The sequence below is a fragment of the Paecilomyces variotii genome, assembly GCF_004022145.1.
Source record: "Paecilomyces variotii strain CBS 101075 chromosome Unknown C8Q69scaffold_5, whole genome shotgun sequence".
Classification (NCBI taxonomy): Eukaryota; Fungi; Ascomycota; class Eurotiomycetes; order Eurotiales; family Thermoascaceae; genus Paecilomyces; species Paecilomyces variotii.
Window position 1 is genome coordinate 374216 of NW_021167144.1, and position 18699 is coordinate 392914.

Below are 18699 nucleotides of genomic sequence, written 5' to 3' on the forward strand. Positions count from 1 at the left end.
TTCCCTTCTAAAGGAGCTTATTATCGACCGGCGCTGCGACTCTTGGTTCCACCTGGCTTTACTTAGAGTCTTAGACTCTAGACTCTAGAGAGTCATAGGCGAAACCCCTGCCTGTCCATCTTCCGATCTCCACCACTGGGGGAGTTAAAGATCTCCCGCCAGTACTACCTCAGTTTCATACATACATACTACTTTACTCCGCCGTCTATTTCGCTTCTGTTTACCTTCTTTACCTTCTCTCCTTCATCCACTTTCTTCAAATCGACCTTCCTTCCTCCCATGCTCTCCCAATTGCTAGAGCTACTTTCGTGCCCGGACTGGGCGTGAGACATACGGAGTACATTGCATCCCCCGCGCTCCTACTCGGTCGACTGCGCGATATCATACCTTCTGCCCGTCAACATGACGGCATCTCTCGTTAAGGTCCTACATAGGATGCAGGAGCTATTCCAGAACATCGTGTCGGCACTCGAGACCATGATCTTATTTCCTGCCCTCTTTCGCGATCTTTCACGCAAGCGCCGCAAACACTTCCGAGGCGCGTGCTGGCCCCCGAGGACGCTCGAGGACTTCGCGCAAGAGATCGAACGTCTCTTTACGACTCCCTTGGCTCTGAGGAACATGCTCTCCATGTCGGAGAAGACACATCAGCAATTCAGAGCTTCCCTGCAGTCTAGCCCGGTGAACATGTTGCCATCCTACACATACGCACTTCCGACGGGAGAGGAGAAGGGAACATACTTGGCATTGGACGTTGGTGGATCGACATTCCGCGTTGCGCTAGTCGAACTTCGTGGGAGGAGCGAGGATATGAAGATTTTACACGTCAAGTCGTTGGTCATCGATAATACCGTGAAGCAGCTGGAGGGAACAGCGTTCTTTGACTGGATGGCGGAGAAGATCGACTTAACGCTGGCAGAAGTTGGCGAGAAGTACGGCCGGGATGCGAAGCCATTGTCTATGGGTTTGTCGTGGTCATTCCCTATCGATCAGACGTCCACTCGTAGTGGACTCGTGATCCACATGGGTAAAGGGTTTCTTTGTTCCAACGGCACGCTTGGTCAGGAACTGGGCGATCTCATAACCAAGTCGTGTCAGAAGCGGAACCTCAACGTGCGAGTTGATGCAATTGTGAATGATAGCTCAGCCACACTGCTTTCCAGAGCTTACAATGACCCTAAGACGCGAATGTCTCTCATTCTCGGGACAGGTACTAATGCTGCCATTCACTTTCCTGTTCACGAAATTGGTGCTGCGAAATTCGGTACCAGACCCCAGGAGTGGTTCGATCGAGCAAAGAACGTGATAGTGAACAGTGAAATGAGCATGTTCGGTGGCGGGATTCTACCAATGACGCGGTGGGACGACGTGCTAAACCGTACGCATATGCGGCCGGATTACCAGCCACTTGAGTATCTGACTACGGGACGATACCTGGGGGAGATTGTGCGTCTCATCATTGTCGAGGCCGTCGAGACTGCTGGTCTGTTTGGAGGAGAGTTTCCGCATTCGATGCGGGAGCCTTACTCATTGGACACAGCTATACTCGCGTTTCTTGAAGCGGATACGTCTGCTTCATTGGCAGCATCGAGCGCCCTTCTGCAGAAAGAACATACTTTCCCGGTATCCCCGTCTGTAGAAGATCTCCAGTTTCTTCGGAAAGTCGCTGGATTTGTGTCTCGCAGAGCAGCAGGTTATCTGGCCACTGCAATCCACAGTATGTGGTGTTTGCGAAACGAAGCAGAATTTCCTGTTGTAGCAAGAACTTCAGTGGAAACCACGAAACATGAAGGAAAAGTGACCGAAGAAGTCACAGTCGTCGAGAGCGAGGAGCAATCCAGAAGCTTGACCATCGCATGCGATGGTAGCGTCATCAACAAATACCCGGGTTTCAGGGACCGATGTCAGGCATATCTTGACCTCCTTACTGAACACACGGATTCCAGCAGCCTCGATTTGACACCGAAGCCTTCCATTGCTCTCGAACTAGCTCCCGAGAGTGCTATTCTCGGAGCTGCCGTTGCTGTTGCTGTTGCTGTTGATGAAGAGACCCCTTAGTTCTCGATTTTCTTGCATTTTGAGTTTTGAAGTGAGCTGCAATACCCTTCGGAACATACATGAGCTCGGCTCACTGCATTTGCTGCACCGGTCTCTTTCTCTTTAATATCCATTATCTCCTGGCCAGTCCAGCATGATATGCATACGAAGGCGTTCATGGTTCAGAGTTCTGTTTGCTCATTGTTTTCTTCCTATGCGAGCGTCGCGAAGGCACAACAGCGTTGTGTTCATGCTATGAAAATCCCCGCATGCTTCTTTTCTTTGTCTACTCTCTCATGCATACAGGTCTGGTAATTCGCGGGGACTCGGTTACTGGGAAGCGGGATAGACTAACTACTGCTGGCGCGAAAGAATAGAGGCCCTGGTGTACATACTCTATGATATCGTATCAGACTTATCAACTCATAGACTTGCAGAATATGCTTCGCGTAATAGGCAATGTAATGATTAGCGTACGAAGGCGTAGATATAAGTCTCGATTCCCATGGTGTCGAGACGGTATCAATCATCATATCATCGAGAGCTTAGAGGCTCCCTGTTGCAGAAATATGCCATGCTGGACGACCGTTTGCTCAAAACATGGTACGCTGCATGTAGCAGACTCCCCAGTCTGGGTCGGGATGAAGCTTTGTAAGGGAGAGTAGCATTCGCTCCGCGTCTCCAACTCTCTCTGCAGGCTCTTGTACTTGCGAAGGTCATCTTTTTGGCAGCAGATCTCCTGGACAGAACATAACCTGTACTGCAACCCCTCCCATCACTCCTTACACAGATCTTGGAGTAACTCCAGCATTCTCCGCTGGAGCGCTGACAACTCTTCTCTCGAGAGTGTGCCATCTCCACTTCCTTCTGGTTTTGTACGTGTAGCAGATGGTTGTGATATAGCTTTCTCCGCTTCTGCTTTTACAAGAGAATGTTTCACCGCGAAAAAGGGGATACCTAAGGCGCGAAGTTCCGAGTCTAGTGCTTTGGCCATATCAGCAGAGGCTTTGTAGACTTTGGCGTCGTAATTGTTAAGCTCTGCGCGGTCTTCTTCTACTGTCTATTTCCACATAATGGACAAGACTGTTAGTTACCCAAACACCTCGTAGTTATTTCAATGGCAGACAGTTGGTTGACCATGTGTAAGAAAAAGAAAAAAGATGGAGGAGAATTGCGAGTAATACGTACAGAGACCTCCTTACTTTCAGTGACAGGAGCACCGACAGATCGTCTAGATAAAGCTGTGTCAGTTCCATAAAAACAGAACCACATACATCTCCACGAAGAAGGCCCTGCACTTACAGAACCTCGTCCAGTTTCTTCTTCTTCTCTACCCGTGCCTTTTGTTTCTCAATCAGGGCTTCTCGACCCTTCCACCATTGTTTCTCATGGTCATGCTGGCTGCGTATTAGTCTGCGGATTTTCGACTGTAGAGCTTCGTTCTGGGACACTGTTCGCATAACGTGTTTCAACGCCGCGGACCAGGTGACAATGGTGGAGGGGTCGGGAGTGTTCGTGTTCGTTCCTGATCCCAAAACAGGGTCTCTGGCTCCCATCGCAACAGTGGACGGTGGATACCTTGGTGCTTGCTGGGACTGAGATGGAAGTGAGAGCAGAGCGTCTGAGGGCTCGTATTCCTCATCATCTCGGGAACCGTTTGTGTGTTGAAGACTCGGGTTAGCGCCATGATTATTGAGAAACGTCTGACTTGCATTCGCAGGAGGTGCAAAGGCAGATAATGTCTTGAGAACAGCTTCCAAGTCTGGGTTGCTGTTGGAAGCCATAATCTGTAAAATGAAAAGCTATGTGAACGTTCCGTTCACCGACTCTTAGGACTTTGGTCTTTCGTCAGTAAATGCAAAACAAAATCAATGTGTAAACTTCACAATTCATGTCGGGAAAAACGAAATCTCCCCCTTGGATTCCTCTTCTCGCGCAGATTGCTTTAACCTGGAGAGTTCAGTTATAAAGACAGGTCGCCGAAGTTCCAGCTCCGAGGCGGAAGCGCTGACATATGTAATTACTTCTCGCGCGCATCTCACTGGTCTTGGCTTCCGGTCCGCGAGGCCCCTCTAAAAATTTAACCCAACAACAATCGAACTCCCTTGTCCGGATATCCTGAGTCTCCCCCGCCAATTCCCGAACCAGAAGGGCTCGATTAGCAATTGCTACGTGTACTGGAGCGGCCACCAGTCACTGAACCCTACGGGAAAGTTCGAAGCAGCGATTTGAATTGGATAGCTGAGAATTTCGAGCAATCATGTCCCGCTCCGCCGCAGACGCAACGAGGTTCACGGCCACAGGGCCGTACGTCAGTTCCAAGGCCGCTACGACGTCAGCTACGCCGTACAAGCTGCCGGGATTCATGGCAAAGAAGCAGGGTTCGGGCCCATCCTCATCGGGGCCCGGAGGGAAGGAAGAGACTCCCAAGCAAAAGGTCGAACGTCTACGAGCGGAAGCACGCGCTGCTCGAATGGCGGCTTCGACGTCTCGGGTGGACACCTTTATTGAGAAAGGACGCGGTATTGCGAATAGGGCTCACAAGGCCATGATTTATACTCTAATCGCGGCATCCGGTACGTCTAAAGCTCTCAGTTGATGCGTTGCCCAATCTTCAATGATCAGAGTTGGCTATATTCCATCCTGCATTGGACTATTCTCCATACCCGCATCCGTTGGTAGAAACAACTAATCCCATTCTCGACGATGCAGGCGTATGCGGAGCCCTTACCATTTACTCAGTCGTTTCTCTAACGATGTACAACCGACGGCAACGCGAATTGTGGCTGGAAAAGCAGCTTCAAACCCTGCAGGATGCCAGGCTCGCATACGCCAACGGCACTGCCACGGATGAGCAGCTTGAGGTTCTGAGGCAAGAGAGGATCGGGGAGTTGGAAAAGGAGGCCAAGGAGAAGGAGAAGGAGCAGAAGCCGTGGAATAAGTTCAAGCAGTACATCTTCGGAGGATTAAAGATCGACGAGGTCCCCGAAGAGACCCCGACCGTCAATGATGGCAAGCTGGGCGTCATCGAAGCCCTCAATGCGAAGAAAGCGGAAGATTCCAAACTCGCGGAGAACGCCTCTGCGGCAGCAGCGCCAGCTACTCATCCCATCCAACCTGGCCAGCTTGACGTCCTGGCCGAGAATGCTGAATCAGTAGCCAAGCAATCAGCACGAAGCTGGAAAAGCTGGTTTACCGGACGGTCATAACAGCCCGAAAAACGAACGAAGGATACCGCTATAAGCGACCATACTTTTTTTTTCTACCCTGTACGACCAGTTCCGAATGCTTCGAACCTCTCTTAATGGTCCCGGAATCCATTATTATCCGTCTCCATTCAGTCCTCTACACACATTGGGTTGCGGCGTCTCATGCGGGGATACATGTGTTCTTATTTTTGCTCGCCCTTTTTTGTCCTTCTATCCTTTGTATTTTCAGGAATATTCGGTTGCGTGTGCGTGTATATTCTGTACGTATATATTGCATTGTGCTCGTTACATTCTCTGAAAACACTCTCCCTCCTGCATATCTCATGGAAATATCCCTTATTATTAGTTTGGCCCTACGTGGTTGGCTTGCTACTAATAATGGAAAACTTTCTCCTCTACAATCTACAATAGAAAAGAAAAGGAACCCAAGGATATGAAGATCGGCTCAGTCAGCTTTTCTTGGCTCTAGCATCCAAACAGGCAGGTGATGGAAAGTAGTAACTCCGGAATATCACAAATAGCGGACAGATCAAAAGTCACCGCAGGAACAAAACGAACTGGGTTGAAGAGATCATGTACATGAAAGAAAATGTGCTGCGAGCTTTTTTGTTTTTGCAAAGAAAGATAGTCCAATAAATCCCCAATCATGCAGGAATATATCTAGGTCCATTTTTAATGAGTGCCGTTGGTTTTGGAGGCCTTGGCTTCCCGTCTAGCACGGACAGCATCCGCGAGGTTTTCCAAGACATCCACGGTCGTCTCCCAGTCGATGCAAGCATCCGTGATACTGACACCCTTGCGCAGACCTGAGGGACCCTCTGCTGGCACTTTCTGGTTACCCTCGTTGATGTTGGACTCGATCATGACACCGATGATGGCATCCTCACCCTCGCGCATCTGGTCCGCGATGTCCTTCGCAACAAGCGGCTGGTTGCGGTGGTTCTTGTTGGAGTTACCGTGGGAGCAGTCAACCATGAGAATCTCACGCTGCTTCTTCGCGCGCAGAGCTTCACGGGCGGCCTTGATGCTCTCACGGTCATAGTTAGTGCCCCTGTTACCACCGCGCAGGATGACGAATCCGTGCTCGTTACCGGCGGTCTTGGTGATAGCAGCCAGACCCTGCTTGGTGACACCCAGGAAGTGGTGAGGGTGGGCGGCAGCACCGATAGCATCAATTGCCACAGTGAGGTTTCCATCGGTACCGTTCTTGTATCCAATGGGGAAACTCAATCCAGAGGCCAGTTCACGGTGCAGTTGGGACTCCGTGGTACGGGCGCCAATGGCTCCCAGGGAGATCAGGTCCGCTAGGTACTGTGGAGAGATGGTGTCGAGCATCTCGCTGGCAATAGGCATACCCATTCCAGTAAGGTCGGCGTAGAGCTTGCGGGAGATGCGCAGACCCTTGTTGATATTGTAGGACTCATCAATGTCAGGGTCGTTGATCAGACCCTTCCAGCCAACGGTCGTGCGGGGCTTCTCGAGGTAGGCGCGCATGATGATGCAGAGGTCCTTCGAGAGCTTCTCAGAGAGGGCCTTTAGCCGACCAGCATACTCGAGGGCGGTCTCTGGGTCGTGAATGGAGCATGGTCCAACGATGACCAGGAGGCGGTCGTCGCGCTGTTCAATGATGTCGACTGCTTGCTTGCGTCCCAACTGCACAGTTTCAACTGCTACCTTGGGCTGATTTATTGACTATCAGCATTATATTCACTAACCATTCCTCTCTCACAGGACACCTGGGTGCAATGTGTGAGAGGGGTATACAGTGGATGACTCACAGCAGGGATTTCCGATTGAACATACTGAGGAGAGAGCAGAGGGTCGTATCCAAGGACTAAAGACATGATCAGTAACAGAGACCTCTTCTGTAGTAGTAGTAAAGGAATTCCACATACCGCGAGTGTCCTCGTTGACATCCTCAACAGCCTTTACAAGCGGCATGATGCGACCGTTAAGATGAGTTCAAGTTGTAGCTAGGTTCCGGTGAATGGTGCAGTACAAAGAGTGAAAGAATCCTCTTGCAAAAAAAGACAGCTTAGCTGCAAAGCCACTGTATCACGGTGTTGAAAGAACGATCTGAGGACTTTCAATCCAGAATTGAGTCAAGAGGGGTGGAGGCAAAGTTGATGGAGAGTTGCTGCGATACCGGTCGAGCCTAAGAAGTAAAAAAGCTACGGGTGGACGGAGATGGCGGGGACAGCAACCACACTGTTGGCCACTCACTCTACTTGAAAATTTAATACAGATGATATTTGCCTCCTAGACTATCATTACTGCTAGACTATCACAGGACTGCAAGTCACTGTTGTTGTGCTCGAGGTAAGCAACAATGTGACAATTTTCTATTTTTCTTTCTTTTTTTGCCCGGAAGCCCCCGCACAACGTCAAGCCCTGTCTCTCTGTGATGGACCAATCATAGGGGCCATAATGACCACATTCGCGCAGGCGGTGAGCATGTCTGATCGATCATCGGAGTAGTGGCGGGAGGAAAAAGACGATAACCAAAGGGAGAATATAGAGAATAAGTAGCGTCTAGGAAGTATTATTTTTAGCGTGTAAGGAAATCGTCCTGTACGGATGCTGCAAAAGTACACTTATGAATTCAGTCGCCTGCAATAACCAAGGAGCAAGTTCTCATCGTCTGATCGCCCTTGACTGGTCACATCTAGAAGAGCTCCATCCTCTTGTTTCTTCTTTGCATCCCTGTCACTTACGGGACGGCAGTAGCATGAGGGTTACACAGGTCAAAGGGCCAAAGATCGACTGTAGTGGTCTATTGGGAAGCTGTGGTGGCCATTCAAGCGTTCCTAATAAAACTATCTGTCTCAAAAGGCATGGGGATCCTGGCCAAGGGACCTCAGTTCGCGGCGGTACCAAGAATACCAGAAAGGAGAGAAAGACTTAGCTTCAAATGGCAGGGTTCCTTGTCATGAAGGAATGGAGTCTGTGGCGTATTGGGCTCATAAATAAAACTGCCACAAGGCGTAGACAAGGCACAGGAGGGATACAGTTTGATATTTTTCCTGATCAACGCCAACGGATGCTGCAAGTAATACTATAAGTTCCTCCAGTAACTCTCGAATCTGGCTCCCAATGCTTGAGCTGGAGATTTATTGGCACTCAATTTTTGACATAACCTCGAAGTCGAACTAAGCTCAACCTTTTGCAATGAAATTTCACTTCAGGTTATAGAGTGTGGTTGAGTATTCGGTTATATACTCTACAGAAGAAGTTAATGCTTGTTTGTAATCTAGAATTGAGACATGGTTACCTTCAACTGCAGGCTTACTGTTGATCGTCGGTTTGCGCTGGAATGTTCCTTGCTTGCAACGATGTTTCTGGACGATATTTCTCATGCTGCAAATGAAATCCAACCTTCCACGGACTTTTTGTCTTGTAATTTCAATAAAGAGCAGGTTGAAGGTGGCTTAATGGATAGTATCCAATCTGACGTACTGGATGCGAGATCGAATGCGGAGAGAGGAGAGGAACGCATGTCCGGGACCAATAGCTTAAGTACTGGACAACCCCACAAATCCTGCGATCTTGACGTACCTACGCTAGTTAAAGCTCTAGCAGAAGTTCCAGAGCAACAAATTCACACTAACAGCCCTAAAGACTGGGCAAGCTAGCCGCTCCCAGTGAGGCCAAACAGGACGTCTCTTAGCGGCCGCGCGAAGGCAGCTAGGCTTGTCCCCTAAGCCGGCCCCAGCTTCAGCATCATCACCACTACTGTCTCACCTCGACTGTTTCTCTGACGTTGATATGCGTTCTGAAACCGCTGGCTGATCTCCTACAAAAACTTGTTTGACTGTCGCGACATTTTTTGTTCAGGACTCCTCTTTCTCCTTCTCCTGACACTTTTCCCTCCATGAGTTCCGATCAAGGCTAGCATCGAACAGTTTACTAGACTGTTTCCTTTCGCAAAGATTCAAAGCTCACACACCGGCCTCTGACTCCTATTGCTATCTGACGCCAAAACAATTGCAACCATAGAGGGTACTATGTTTAGCTTATCTGCCAAACGCCCCCGAGGCGATGACATCGAAGACTACCTACAACACGACAGCAAGGTACGTGAAGCGCGACAGATGGCCCCCACTGACAAACAATCCGGTTTGGAATTCGTCCGATCCTCGACAGAAGGATCAGGCCATTGTTGAGTCTCGTAACTGACAGTATGACTGCAGAAACCACGTCCGACACCTCTACCACTGCGCGTTTCCCCTAATTCTCTTCACAATGCATCCACTGCCCAACAGAATCAATTCGCTTCTCGGTCTATTCCACCTGCACTTACTCCTGCCGACTCGTCCGACGACGATGATGACAATAACGGTCTGCGAGATGCAAATGCTCAGGCTGCGCAGAGCGGTTGGCTTTCTCAGTTGGTCCCTAGACCGCCAGCGCCCGAACCAGAATCAGCCATGGACCTTGACATGGCCGAGTCACATCCATTAGCTGGTGGTGATAACCTTTCGCCATGGCCTGTCAGTGCCAGAAGCGGTGGGAGCGTACAGCCGTCGCCAATCCCACAGCATCTGATCAACCAGTCGCTCAACATCAGCGGAGGCCGCACAGCAACTCCAATCTATGGACACTTTACCGTTAATATGAACGTCGAGGCTATGATGGAGGACGATCCCTCAATGCCAACACAGGAATCGGCTCCAAGCAGTAACAGCGATGAGAGGAATGGAGAGCCGGAATGGTGGCGACGCCGACGTCTGCCCAGCCCCATCAGCGAGGATGAAGACCGCATGGGCAATAACAACCAGAATTACGGTACGGGAGTCCCGAACGATCAGGGATTATCAGTAACAGACACACCTCCGTTGGGTATCGCTTCTGGACCAACTTCTTCCTGGTCCGTTGCTCCAGAACGAGGTGAATGCGGTCGAGAGCAGGACCTTTCGGCTACTCCCATGGAAGCCAGCACGGCTGCTGTTCTACGGAACCGTTCTTCATTCGCAGATTTGGCCGGCAACGGCAGGGAATCGATAGTTAATAACGCGGCATCCACGGCCGAAAAGGGCAAAATTAGCTTCTCTATGGGCTACCGCGCAGACTGCGACAAGTGTCGGCGTAGAGTGCCTGGACACTACAGCCATATCATTCGTTCATGATACCCAGTCTTATAAGGCTCCATAGAGCGACCTTCACTGTCTCTCTGTGGAGCTCTTCTGATCTGTCTTCCGTCCATTTGTGACGTGGACTTTTGGTTATGTTTTATTTTTCTTTTCGGAACTTTATAGATAATTAGGCGCTTTAGGCGTTCACTGGCTGGGATGAGCTTTTCTTCCACTTCTCGGAGGGTTAGAGATTACAGGGCAAAGGAAAGGGTATTCACTATCCTGGGAAATACAACAAATGGAATAGAGTCCCTTCAGCAGGGGCACGGGAATCGTCTTATACAAGGTTGCGACTATGCACATTCTTTTGTATTCATAAACCAACAATTACCTTTATCCGCAACCCTTTGGGGATCTAAAATTCTTTGGTCTAGAAGAGCATCAATTTATCGTCCAGAATAAGGAAGATGGATAAACTATGGTATGTCATGTTCCGAAGGCAAGATCCGAAATATATGACTAAGCATTGCGGTATCCGAAATGTTTTGTTAGTTAACCAGAGGTGCTAGATACAGTGACATTCTTATCAGCATCAATGTGAAAACAAGATGGATGATGTCTAGATGTCATCCTATGATGAACGGACGCAATGAAATTACTGCATATCGATAATTTAAGCTCTTCTATCGAGAGGCGTTGTCTCCAAATAACAAGAGTTACTCCCCGCACGGGGAAGTATTTGTTTCCCCCATCATTCTCGGCAGAGTCCTTTTCCGATCGTCTTTGCCGGTGGAGAAACTCCTTCGTTGCCATCCGATCTCGCGGCATTAATTGAACGCCGATTTCTAAATAGTCTCTGGGTTTCTTTTTGATTTTCTTTTCTGGTGTCTCTTTTTACAGTTTCATTGTGATACCCAAGGACTTAGGTGTTCTCTTCTGCCTTCTATACTTCATCCCGGTCTGCGACATTCCGCGTTGGCCGCCCGCTGCTCGAAAGTAGAGAGCAGCATCTTAGAATCTCTCGTTGGCCGATTGAGAGTGTTGACGACTGTTCTTTTGTGCTTTTCCGCAGTTCGACGTCCGTCGTACAACAGCTATGGCCTCCCCAATTCCTAAGGGCCTCCGCCAGGTCCTCCAAAAGTCTCCCTCGGACATTGTTATCCTGTCCTCTCTCCGCACTCCCATCACTCGTGCTAAGAAAGGCGGTTTCAAAGACGCCTACCCCGAAGAGCTGCTTGCTCACGTTCTCCGTGCTACCCTTGCCGCAAACCCCAACCTCGACCCGGCTCTTATTGAAGATGTGGCAATTGGTTCCGTGCTTCAGGAGCTTGGTGGTGCCAAAGCCGGCCGTATGGCTCAGATCCACGCCGGATTTCCTCACACAGTTCCCTTCCACACTATAAACAGACAGTGCTCATCTGGTCTGGCGGCCATTACTGGAATTGCCCATGGTATTCGTGCTGGCGCTATCAATGTTGGTGTCGGTGGTGGTATGGAGTCCATGACGAGAAACTACGGATCCCGTGCCATTCCCACGGTTCTGTGGCCTGAGCTGAAGGGCTCACCATCTAAGGATGCCAGAGACTGCATCATGCCCATGGGAATCACGTCTGAAAACGTTGCTAGCCGTTACGGCATCTCGAGAGCTGATCAGGATGTCTTCGCTGCTGCCTCCCACCAGAAGGCCGCTGCTGCACAGGCTGCCGGTCTGTTTGATGCTGAGATTGTGCCTGTAAAGACGCTGTCCTTCTCTGCTGAGCACCCTGATGCTGCCCCGCAGGAGATCACGGTCACTAAGGACGACGGTATCCGTCCCACTGTCTCTGTTGAGAAGATGGCTTCCCTGAAGCCTGCCTTCTCCGAGACTGGCTCTAGTACCGCAGGAAACAGCTCTCAGGTCAGTGACGGTGCTGCTGCTACGCTGTTGATGCGCCGTTCCACTGCCACCGAGCTTGGTCTTTCTTCCTCCATCAAGGGCCGCTGGGTCGCCAGCACTGTCGCCGGATGCGCTCCCGACGAGATGGGTGTTGGACCTGCCGTTGCTATCCCCAAGCTGCTTGATCTCGTCGGCATGGACGTGTCTGACGTTGGAATCTGGGAGATCAACGAGGCATTTGCCTCGCAGGCCCTCTACTGCGTCCGCAAGCTGGGCATTGATGAGGCCAAGGTCAACCCCAAGGGTGGTGCTATCGCCCTGGGACATCCCCTCGGTGCCACTGGCGCCAGACAGGTTGCTACCCTGCTCCCTGAGCTGGAGAGGACTGGCCAGGAGGTCGGTGTTGTGAGCATGTGCATTGGAACTGGTATGGGTATGGCCGGCATGTTCGTCAGAGAGTAAAAAGCAAAAAGAATATGCCATGTGCATGTACATCATTGTTACTTCTTTTTGCGGGTCATGATTCTTTGTTTTGAGCATATCGTTACCATTTTTGATGAGAGCCTGTATATCCCTGAGAATTTTGCATAACTACTACTTGGTAAGAGCCGGGTCTAGTAACTTAGACGTGAATGGGCGCATATTTGCTCGTCTTCATAAAGTTCAATCTCCTCAAAATAATCCACGAGAACCAGACCTCTAGAATTTTGGATGATGAAGAATGTCGTTCTATGCGTATAATACCCAGCACTGCTAATTTTCTCGATGACATCTAACGTTACTATGGCTGGATAAAGCAGTTGGGGCGACACTGAATGTCACGTGACGCTAATTCCCCGTCCCCGTTAGAGTCGGAGCAAAAGGAAGCTGGACGGGATACAAATCTTTCGAGAGTCCGCCAGAGCCCTCGACTCGCGAGTTGTCAACGCCGCAACTATGCGTCCTTCCGTGCGGCTGTTGAACCCATTGGAGGTTCCATCCCTCCAAGTGTCGAAGTCTCTGTACGTTTGTTCGACGTGCCGACAAGAATTTCGACCGCAGGTGTTGTCGGCGTCTGTCGCTCATCGATTCCGTCGCCATGCTTCCTCCAACGACACCCCCTTCACAGAGAAGGTGCGCCGCAAGATCTGGGGTACGGATAACCCGCCAGGTCTGAAGGATCCGTATGGAGGTGAAGGTGTGATTGAGCGGGCTATGCGGAAGAGAAGGCAGGGAGCGGAGGAAGAAGTTGTGGTGGCAGAGCAACAACAGCAGGATGTTCGGGAGCTGGAACAACTTGAGCAGGAAATTGCTCCGCCCGATGACTACAGACCTGCTTCGACTTGGGATGGTCTGGAGAGAGTCGGTCATCTTGGAAGATGGTCGGATTATCCTCCTACGGAGGCCGACGAGTATCACTCGTAAGTTGAATCTGTCATTGCTACTGAGGGACTTGTATAGCGGAAGAAAATTTCGGAAAGGTTTGCTGATTAGTTGGAGTTAGGTTCTTGTCGAAGCGCAAGTTGACTGAGAAGGGACACCTGTCTCTGGCCGCTCACCAGACCGCTGTTGAGCTGTGCCTCATGCACGCATTGAAGAAGCCCCTGACAGATGTCTGTGAGGTCCTCGAGCACGACAAGACCGTGTTCAAGATGATCTGGAAGTGTAAGATCCAGCCTGGTAACGGCAACGGACCGCTAGATGGTGCTCTGGTCTTTCCCAATAAGGAGACTGAGAACAACCTCTTCTACGTCTTCCAGCAGATTGGCAGCGAAGTTGAGATGGAAACCGCTGCTGAACAGACTGCTGAACAGACCGCTGAACAGACCGCTGAACAGACCGCTGAACAGACCGCTGAACAGACCGCTGAGGAGGAGGTCGAGGAATTCGGAGAGGAGGACTTCAAAGAACTCGAAAAACTCTTCAATGACGCTGAGAAGACCCCTGATCTCCCGTTCTTCGGATACCGCGACAGCCGGGATTCTGGCTTTCTGTCTCTCTCTCTACAAGACCCAGCTACCAAGTTTGCTGTACGTTGCACAGTATGAGACCATCTTCGAGAGGGGTATCTTGCTAACTCCAAAATTTATAGTTCTTGAAACGATTCTCTCAGCTGACCGGTTATTTCTTCCCCGATCCCGCCGTTCACTCGATCAAGACCGTGCAGCAGGCCATCGACTACCTCCAGGAGACTATCAACCCGAAGCCTAAGAAGCTGGCACCGCTATTGGCAGAGACTCCGGCCATCAAGAGTCTGCCGAACGTCAAGGTCTTCCCGACCAAGCGGAAGCCGTCCCACACTGATGAGGAACTGGGCCGGAAGAAGGTCATTGAGGCTGAGCTGCGCGCGAGAGGTCTAATTAACTAAAGGGCCCATATTACAGGGTGTTCCCCGGGGCAATACTTGTAGGATGTATTAGAGACGATGTGTTTGATGTACTATATGAATAAGAAATCCGGTTCTATATGTACCCAATTGCCAACTAGAAACTGTACACATATAATCGACGATGTCCCCCACTAGCAAATTTTATCCAAAAATCGAAAATCCATCCCAGCATTTTGATCCCCGGACCCTTTGATGCGCCTGCAATTGACGACTCCCGTGCGACGCCAGTTCGAACCATATTGACAACAAAATCATTAGTGGAGAGCTTAGATTCTCTTAGCTCCCGCAGGAATCGAAAATCCTCTCGTCATGAAGTCGGTATCCTTTCGCTTATCCGAGCTCTTCGTGAAGAGACTCTCTATATTCTCATTCGTTCCCATCATCTTCCGTCGTTTCTTCTTCTCTTTTTCCTCCTCCAGCACTCGGGCTGTCAACGTAGCAGTTGCAGCATTCTTGATCCCAGACGAGCTGTTGGCCGACGTGTTCGTCTTGTTAGCTGACGAGGAAGCCGCAGGTTCATTCTCAGCGGAGGCAGACGGCTCGCCGTTCGCGTTCTTCTTCCGCTTCTTTGAGCCAGGTGCTTTCTTCAGTGAGTGTGTAAGGCCTTGTTCTGCGAGCTTCTGGCCGCGCTCGATGAGCCGTTGCTTATCGGCTTCTTTGGTCGGAAGGATGACGATGACATTGTCTTCGGTGTAGGGCTCGTTGCACTGACCGAGGCGAAAATCAGCACTGAATACTCGACCTCAAAAAAACTATCAATACCCTATGACTTACCTGCAAGCATCTATCCTCCTTCAACTGACGGATCGCCTCATCCGAAAAAACGTGTCCACAAGGGACGAGATAGACCGACTTCACATTCGGTCCCAGCTGTTTCGCCGTGACAGGGCAAATCCAACCTTCATGTCGTCCCTTTGAGTCACCAGTAGGTCCACCACGCTCAGAATCAACTTCGAAATGCAGTTCGACCACATCGCGCAATGACTTCACTCGTCCGCATAGGATTTCCTCACAGTCCGCCTTCGAGCTAATGCCCTCGGCCTCGTCGCCCGGGAGCAGGACTTTGATGATCGCATCCTTGTTATAGAGGTTCCCGACAGAATCAGAAACTATTGGCCTCGTGAGAGGCTTGTGCGAAAGAGGACAGTTCGTCCAGGCATGTTCTTGTTGTTCGCGCTGAGCTTCTTTAACTTGAGTAGTGGTGGGGTTGCGGGCGGCTTCTTTGACGAGTTCCCTGCGGGTCGGGATACTATTATCGCATTGTTAGGTATTTGATCAATACTCACATGTCAAGGGATGAGATTTCTTACCTTCCACCATCATTACCCATCCTGTATGGTATCCAGGTGATGATTGTATGTAGATAGATTGGTAGTTGTTTTCGTTCTTGTTGCCACGAGCAGCAGGCGGAAGACGTAAATTACCGCCGTCCGGAGAACATCATGACTAAGCAGCCCCGTTCCCCAGAAGATCGCGGTTAGCCCCAGTTTAAGCTATCAACAGCTGTCCAGAAGCATATCATCTCCGCACTACGCGCCAGATAGCATTGATCACCTCAATGCGATTATCATGAGGCACTCAGGGAGTCTGCTCGCCTTTCTGGGCATTGCAACGTGCTCAACCACTTGGGCTGCTGCCAATGATGCATCGAGACCTAGGGGCGTTTCTCCTGAATGTAAGCATTAGCTCCATACTCTAGATACCTTGACTATGGCTAGGTCGATCATGCATTTCTGGCCAGGCCATGTCAATCTACATTCTCATCTGATTAACGGTCATTACTGGGAGAGCAACATGCTAATTGTTCTACTCCTATTACAGTTGCAAAGTTCTATAAGGACACCGCCGCCTTCACTTGCATCTCACACCCAGCTATCAAGATCCCCTTCTCAGCTGTGAACGATGACTACTGCGATTGCCCCGATGGAAGTGATGAGCCAGGCACTTCTGCTTGTGCGCACTTGTCTAAACACTCGCCGTCGACGCCATCAGACCACCCCTGGGATACTGATCTCGACTTAACCCCCGCCCTGCCTGGGTTCTACTGCAAGAATAAGGGCCACAAGCCCTCTTATGTTCCTTTCCAACGAGTTAACGACGGTGTTTGCGATTACGAGGCATGCTGTGATGGTAGTGATGAATGGGCTCACGTTGGAGGTACAAAGTGTGAGGACAAGTGCAAGGAGATTGGCAAGGAATGGCGCAAACAGGAAGAGAAGAGGCAGAAGTCTCTTACTTCTGCGATGAGGAAGAAGAAGGAGCTCATTGCTGAAGCTGCCAGGATGAGGAAGGAGATTGAGGATCACATCACCGACCTTGAGACTGAAGTCAAGGCCCAAGAGCTCAAAATCCAGAGTCTGGATGCCGAACTGCAGCGGGTGGAGAAAGCGGAGCGTGGCAAGGTCGTCAAGGGCAAAAAGAAAGGAAAGGTCAATGTGCTGGCTGGGCTGGCCAAGAGTCGTGTGGAGGAACTGAGGAACGCCCTGGTGGAGGTTAAGGGTCAGAGAGATGAGTACCACTCGCGGGTGAAGGAGCTCGAGGAGATCCTCTCGAAGTTCAAGGTCGAATACAATCCGAACTTCAATGATGAAGGTGTCAAGCGAGCCGTGCGCAGTTGGGAGGAGTATGCTGCAAAAGGAACCGCAGCGGATGGCATATCTGGTCAGGCTGCCAAAGATCGAGATCTGGATGAGATTTCGAAGCCTGATAGCGACTCTTCTGGTATCAACTGGGAGCAATGGGAGAACGAGGAGGAGGGCGAGACTGAGATTGACCTTAGTAAGTTTCGAGGTTGAGGGAGCATAAACCTGTCGACTAACCATCTTCTAGTCTACAAGCTGGCGGCATATCTCCCCCCATCGCTGGTTAACTATCTAGAGGATAAACTGTCCTCCTTCAAAAGCTTCCTTGTCAGCAACGGCGTTCTCACGGAGGCTGATGTTACTCCTGCTTCTGAATCGAAAGCCGTAACCGAAGCTCGTGATGCCTTGAACTCCGCCAAGTCATCTCTCACCACCGACCAGAACAGGTTAAGGGATCACAAGCTTGATCTTGAGAAAGATTATGGGCCTGAAGATGTCTTCCGCCCTCTGAAGGGCCGTTGTATCACTAGGGATGCTGGTGAATACACGTACGAACACTGCTTCCTCGAGAGCACCAAACAGATCCCGAAGAAGGGTGGCGCACGGTCTGGCATGGGTAACTTTGTCCGCTTCGGAACCGTCACCCTTGACGAGTTCAACAGCTACGGTGAGCTTGTCCCCGTCGAGAGGACGACATTGGAATATGCGAACGGCCAGTCCTGCTGGAATGGCCCCAACCGATCTACCACTGTTGTCCTTGAATGCGGTGAGGAGGAGGAAATCCTCAAGGTAGCGGAAGACGAAAAGTGCGTCTACTCCATGATTGTCACGACCCCAGTTGCCTGCAATGGACCTGGCGACAGCAATTCCAAGAAAGAAAAGGATGAGTTGTGATTGGTCTCTCGTCCCTACAATGTCGAAGCCGTAGCGAATGTGCTTTTTTTTATTGGATTATAGAAGCGTCTGTTTTTTTCTTGAGATACTGCTACTCCGAATAACGATCCCTTGGGCATTCAGCGTTTGTTCGTTTGCTTGCTCTACACTGAATCCCAGCCTAAGATCCCACATTCACGTAACCGGGTTATCACAATCTAAGGAGAACAACGGACATTATCAAGCAATATGAGATCTTCCCAAATAACTTGAAAGATAGATACCAATTCGTGGTCCCGAGCGCATGTTGTTCATCGTGGTTGGACGGACAGTCACTTGGTTGCAGTAGAGGGAACTCCTCCAGGAGGTCTGTTCGCCAGATCCAGGTAGTTAACTAGCTACTGCATGGCTAACACAACAACACATACTTCCCTTTTAGCTTTTACGACGTTATCTACACATTTCTTGATGAAGAAGTGGTGTGAGAGTTAGTTTGTCCTTTCACTGTCCCTTTCTTTTATCTTTTCATAGAAGTAAGCCAGTTAGGGTACATATACTATCGGAGCCTACCTACAGGCAGACCTCCTGTCGGGTTTCTCCCACGCCTCCTAGCTCCAGCCACAGAGATGAATAGGCTGAGTTTGTTGCTAGAGACTTCAAGCTCAGCTAGCTTCGCTCCAGA

General features: G+C 50.3%; 9 protein-coding genes across 9 annotated transcripts; 6 read left to right on the forward strand and 3 right to left on the reverse strand.

The window, feature by feature from the left end:
• Nucleotides 1–206: 206 nt before the first annotated feature.
• C8Q69DRAFT_255493 (putative hexokinase) lies at nucleotides 207–2394 on the forward strand. Its single transcript, XM_028626614.1, has one exon. It carries the CDS (start codon nucleotides 403–405, stop codon nucleotides 2056–2058), a length of 1656 nt encoding a protein of 551 aa, XP_028485110.1. The 5' UTR covers nucleotides 207–402; the 3' UTR covers nucleotides 2059–2394.
• Nucleotides 2395–2812: 418 nt separating this feature from the next.
• C8Q69DRAFT_506812 (hypothetical protein) lies at nucleotides 2813–3821 on the reverse strand (the record flags this gene model as incomplete). The annotated part of the gene is made up of 3 exons (XM_028632836.1): nucleotides 2813–3097; nucleotides 3226–3268; nucleotides 3340–3821. The coding sequence occupies 3 exons, from the start codon at nucleotides 3819–3821 to the stop codon at nucleotides 2813–2815; spliced, it is 810 nt and encodes a 269-aa protein (XP_028485111.1).
• Nucleotides 3822–4062: 241 nt separating this feature from the next.
• Nucleotides 4063–5327, forward strand: C8Q69DRAFT_255513 (cytochrome oxidase c assembly-domain-containing protein). The gene is made up of 2 exons (XM_028626616.1): nucleotides 4063–4613; nucleotides 4750–5327. The coding sequence occupies exons 1-2, from the start codon at nucleotides 4298–4300 to the stop codon at nucleotides 5244–5246; spliced, it is 813 nt and encodes a 270-aa protein (XP_028485112.1). The 5' UTR covers nucleotides 4063–4297; the 3' UTR covers nucleotides 5247–5327.
• A 460-nt stretch (nucleotides 5328–5787) lies between these two features.
• Nucleotides 5788–7497, reverse strand: C8Q69DRAFT_255508 (phospho-2-dehydro-3-deoxyheptonate aldolase). Its single transcript, XM_028626615.1, has 3 exons — nucleotides 7142–7497; nucleotides 7025–7080; nucleotides 5788–6926 (listed from the first exon to the last, which is right to left on the reverse strand). The coding sequence occupies exons 1-3, from the start codon at nucleotides 7185–7187 to the stop codon at nucleotides 5919–5921; spliced, it is 1110 nt and encodes a 369-aa protein (XP_028485113.1). The 5' UTR covers nucleotides 7188–7497; the 3' UTR covers nucleotides 5788–5918.
• Nucleotides 7498–8810: 1313 nt separating this feature from the next.
• On the forward strand, nucleotides 8811–10758 carry C8Q69DRAFT_466093 (hypothetical protein). Its single transcript, XM_028630535.1, has 2 exons — nucleotides 8811–9319; nucleotides 9437–10758. Exons 1-2 carry the CDS (start codon nucleotides 9251–9253, stop codon nucleotides 10370–10372), a joined length of 1005 nt encoding a protein of 334 aa, XP_028485114.1. The 5' UTR covers nucleotides 8811–9250; the 3' UTR covers nucleotides 10373–10758.
• Nucleotides 10759–11280: 522 nt separating this feature from the next.
• Nucleotides 11281–13053, forward strand: C8Q69DRAFT_255592 (Thiolase, N-terminal domain-containing protein). Its single transcript, XM_028626618.1, has one exon. The coding sequence runs from the start codon at nucleotides 11415–11417 to the stop codon at nucleotides 12654–12656; it is 1242 nt and encodes a 413-aa protein (XP_028485115.1). The 5' UTR covers nucleotides 11281–11414; the 3' UTR covers nucleotides 12657–13053.
• C8Q69DRAFT_255567 (ribosomal subunit 39S-domain-containing protein) lies at nucleotides 12894–14706 on the forward strand. The gene is made up of 3 exons (XM_028626617.1): nucleotides 12894–13594; nucleotides 13678–14203; nucleotides 14266–14706. The coding sequence occupies exons 1-3, from the start codon at nucleotides 13131–13133 to the stop codon at nucleotides 14539–14541; spliced, it is 1266 nt and encodes a 421-aa protein (XP_028485116.1). The 5' UTR covers nucleotides 12894–13130; the 3' UTR covers nucleotides 14542–14706.
• C8Q69DRAFT_466099 (Rtf2 RING-finger-domain-containing protein) lies at nucleotides 14651–15962 on the reverse strand. The gene is made up of 3 exons (XM_028630536.1): nucleotides 15873–15962; nucleotides 15337–15811; nucleotides 14651–15269 (listed from the first exon to the last, which is right to left on the reverse strand). Exons 1-3 carry the CDS (start codon nucleotides 15890–15892, stop codon nucleotides 14829–14831), a joined length of 936 nt encoding a protein of 311 aa, XP_028485117.1. The 5' UTR covers nucleotides 15893–15962; the 3' UTR covers nucleotides 14651–14828.
• Nucleotides 15963–16131: 169 nt separating this feature from the next.
• Nucleotides 16132–18038, forward strand: C8Q69DRAFT_486525 (glucosidase II beta subunit-like protein-domain-containing protein; the record flags this gene model as incomplete). The annotated part of the gene is made up of 3 exons (XM_028631911.1): nucleotides 16132–16237; nucleotides 16384–17340; nucleotides 17392–18038. The coding sequence occupies 3 exons, from the start codon at nucleotides 16132–16134 to the stop codon at nucleotides 18036–18038; spliced, it is 1710 nt and encodes a 569-aa protein (XP_028485118.1).
• Nucleotides 18039–18699: the final 661 nt, after the last annotated feature.

What these genes read in the sequence shown, in the direction of transcription:
- C8Q69DRAFT_255493 (XM_028626614.1), top strand. Translation starts at nt 403, where the DNA reads ATGACGGCATCTCTCGTTAAGGTCCTACATAGGATGCAGGAGCTATTC.
- C8Q69DRAFT_255513 (XM_028626616.1), top strand. Translation starts at nt 4,298, where the DNA reads ATGTCCCGCTCCGCCGCAGACGCAACGAGGTTCACGGCCACAGGGCCG. An exon ending in TACTCTAATCGCGGCATCCG is followed by an intron (nt 4,614 to 4,749) that starts GTACGTCTAAAG and finishes TCGACGATGCAG; the next exon opens with GCGTATGCGGAGCCCTTACC.
- C8Q69DRAFT_255508 (XM_028626615.1), bottom strand. Translation starts at nt 7,187, where the DNA reads ATGCCGCTTGTAAAGGCTGTTGAGGATGTCAACGAGGACACTCGCG. An exon ending in TGTCAACGAGGACACTCGCG is followed by an intron (nt 7,081 to 7,141) that starts GTATGTGGAATT and finishes TCATGTCTTTAG; the next exon opens with TCCTTGGATACGACCCTCTG. An exon ending in TTCAATCGGAAATCCCTGCT is followed by an intron (nt 6,927 to 7,024) that starts GTGAGTCATCCA and finishes TCAATAAATCAG; the next exon opens with CCCAAGGTAGCAGTTGAAAC.
- C8Q69DRAFT_466093 (XM_028630535.1), top strand. Translation starts at nt 9,251, where the DNA reads ATGTTTAGCTTATCTGCCAAACGCCCCCGAGGCGATGACATCGAAGAC. An exon ending in ACCTACAACACGACAGCAAG is followed by an intron (nt 9,320 to 9,436) that starts GTACGTGAAGCG and finishes GTATGACTGCAG; the next exon opens with AAACCACGTCCGACACCTCT.
- C8Q69DRAFT_255592 (XM_028626618.1), top strand. Translation starts at nt 11,415, where the DNA reads ATGGCCTCCCCAATTCCTAAGGGCCTCCGCCAGGTCCTCCAAAAGTCT.
- C8Q69DRAFT_255567 (XM_028626617.1), top strand. Translation starts at nt 13,131, where the DNA reads ATGCGTCCTTCCGTGCGGCTGTTGAACCCATTGGAGGTTCCATCCCTC. An exon ending in GAGGCCGACGAGTATCACTC is followed by an intron (nt 13,595 to 13,677) that starts GTAAGTTGAATC and finishes AGTTGGAGTTAG; the next exon opens with GTTCTTGTCGAAGCGCAAGT. An exon ending in ACCCAGCTACCAAGTTTGCT is followed by an intron (nt 14,204 to 14,265) that starts GTACGTTGCACA and finishes CAAAATTTATAG; the next exon opens with TTCTTGAAACGATTCTCTCA.
- C8Q69DRAFT_466099 (XM_028630536.1), bottom strand. Translation starts at nt 15,892, where the DNA reads ATGGGTAATGATGGTGGAAG. An exon ending in ATGGGTAATGATGGTGGAAG is followed by an intron (nt 15,812 to 15,872) that starts GTAAGAAATCTC and finishes ATGCGATAATAG; the next exon opens with TATCCCGACCCGCAGGGAAC. An exon ending in AGGAGGATAGATGCTTGCAG is followed by an intron (nt 15,270 to 15,336) that starts GTAAGTCATAGG and finishes CGCCTCGGTCAG; the next exon opens with TGCAACGAGCCCTACACCGA.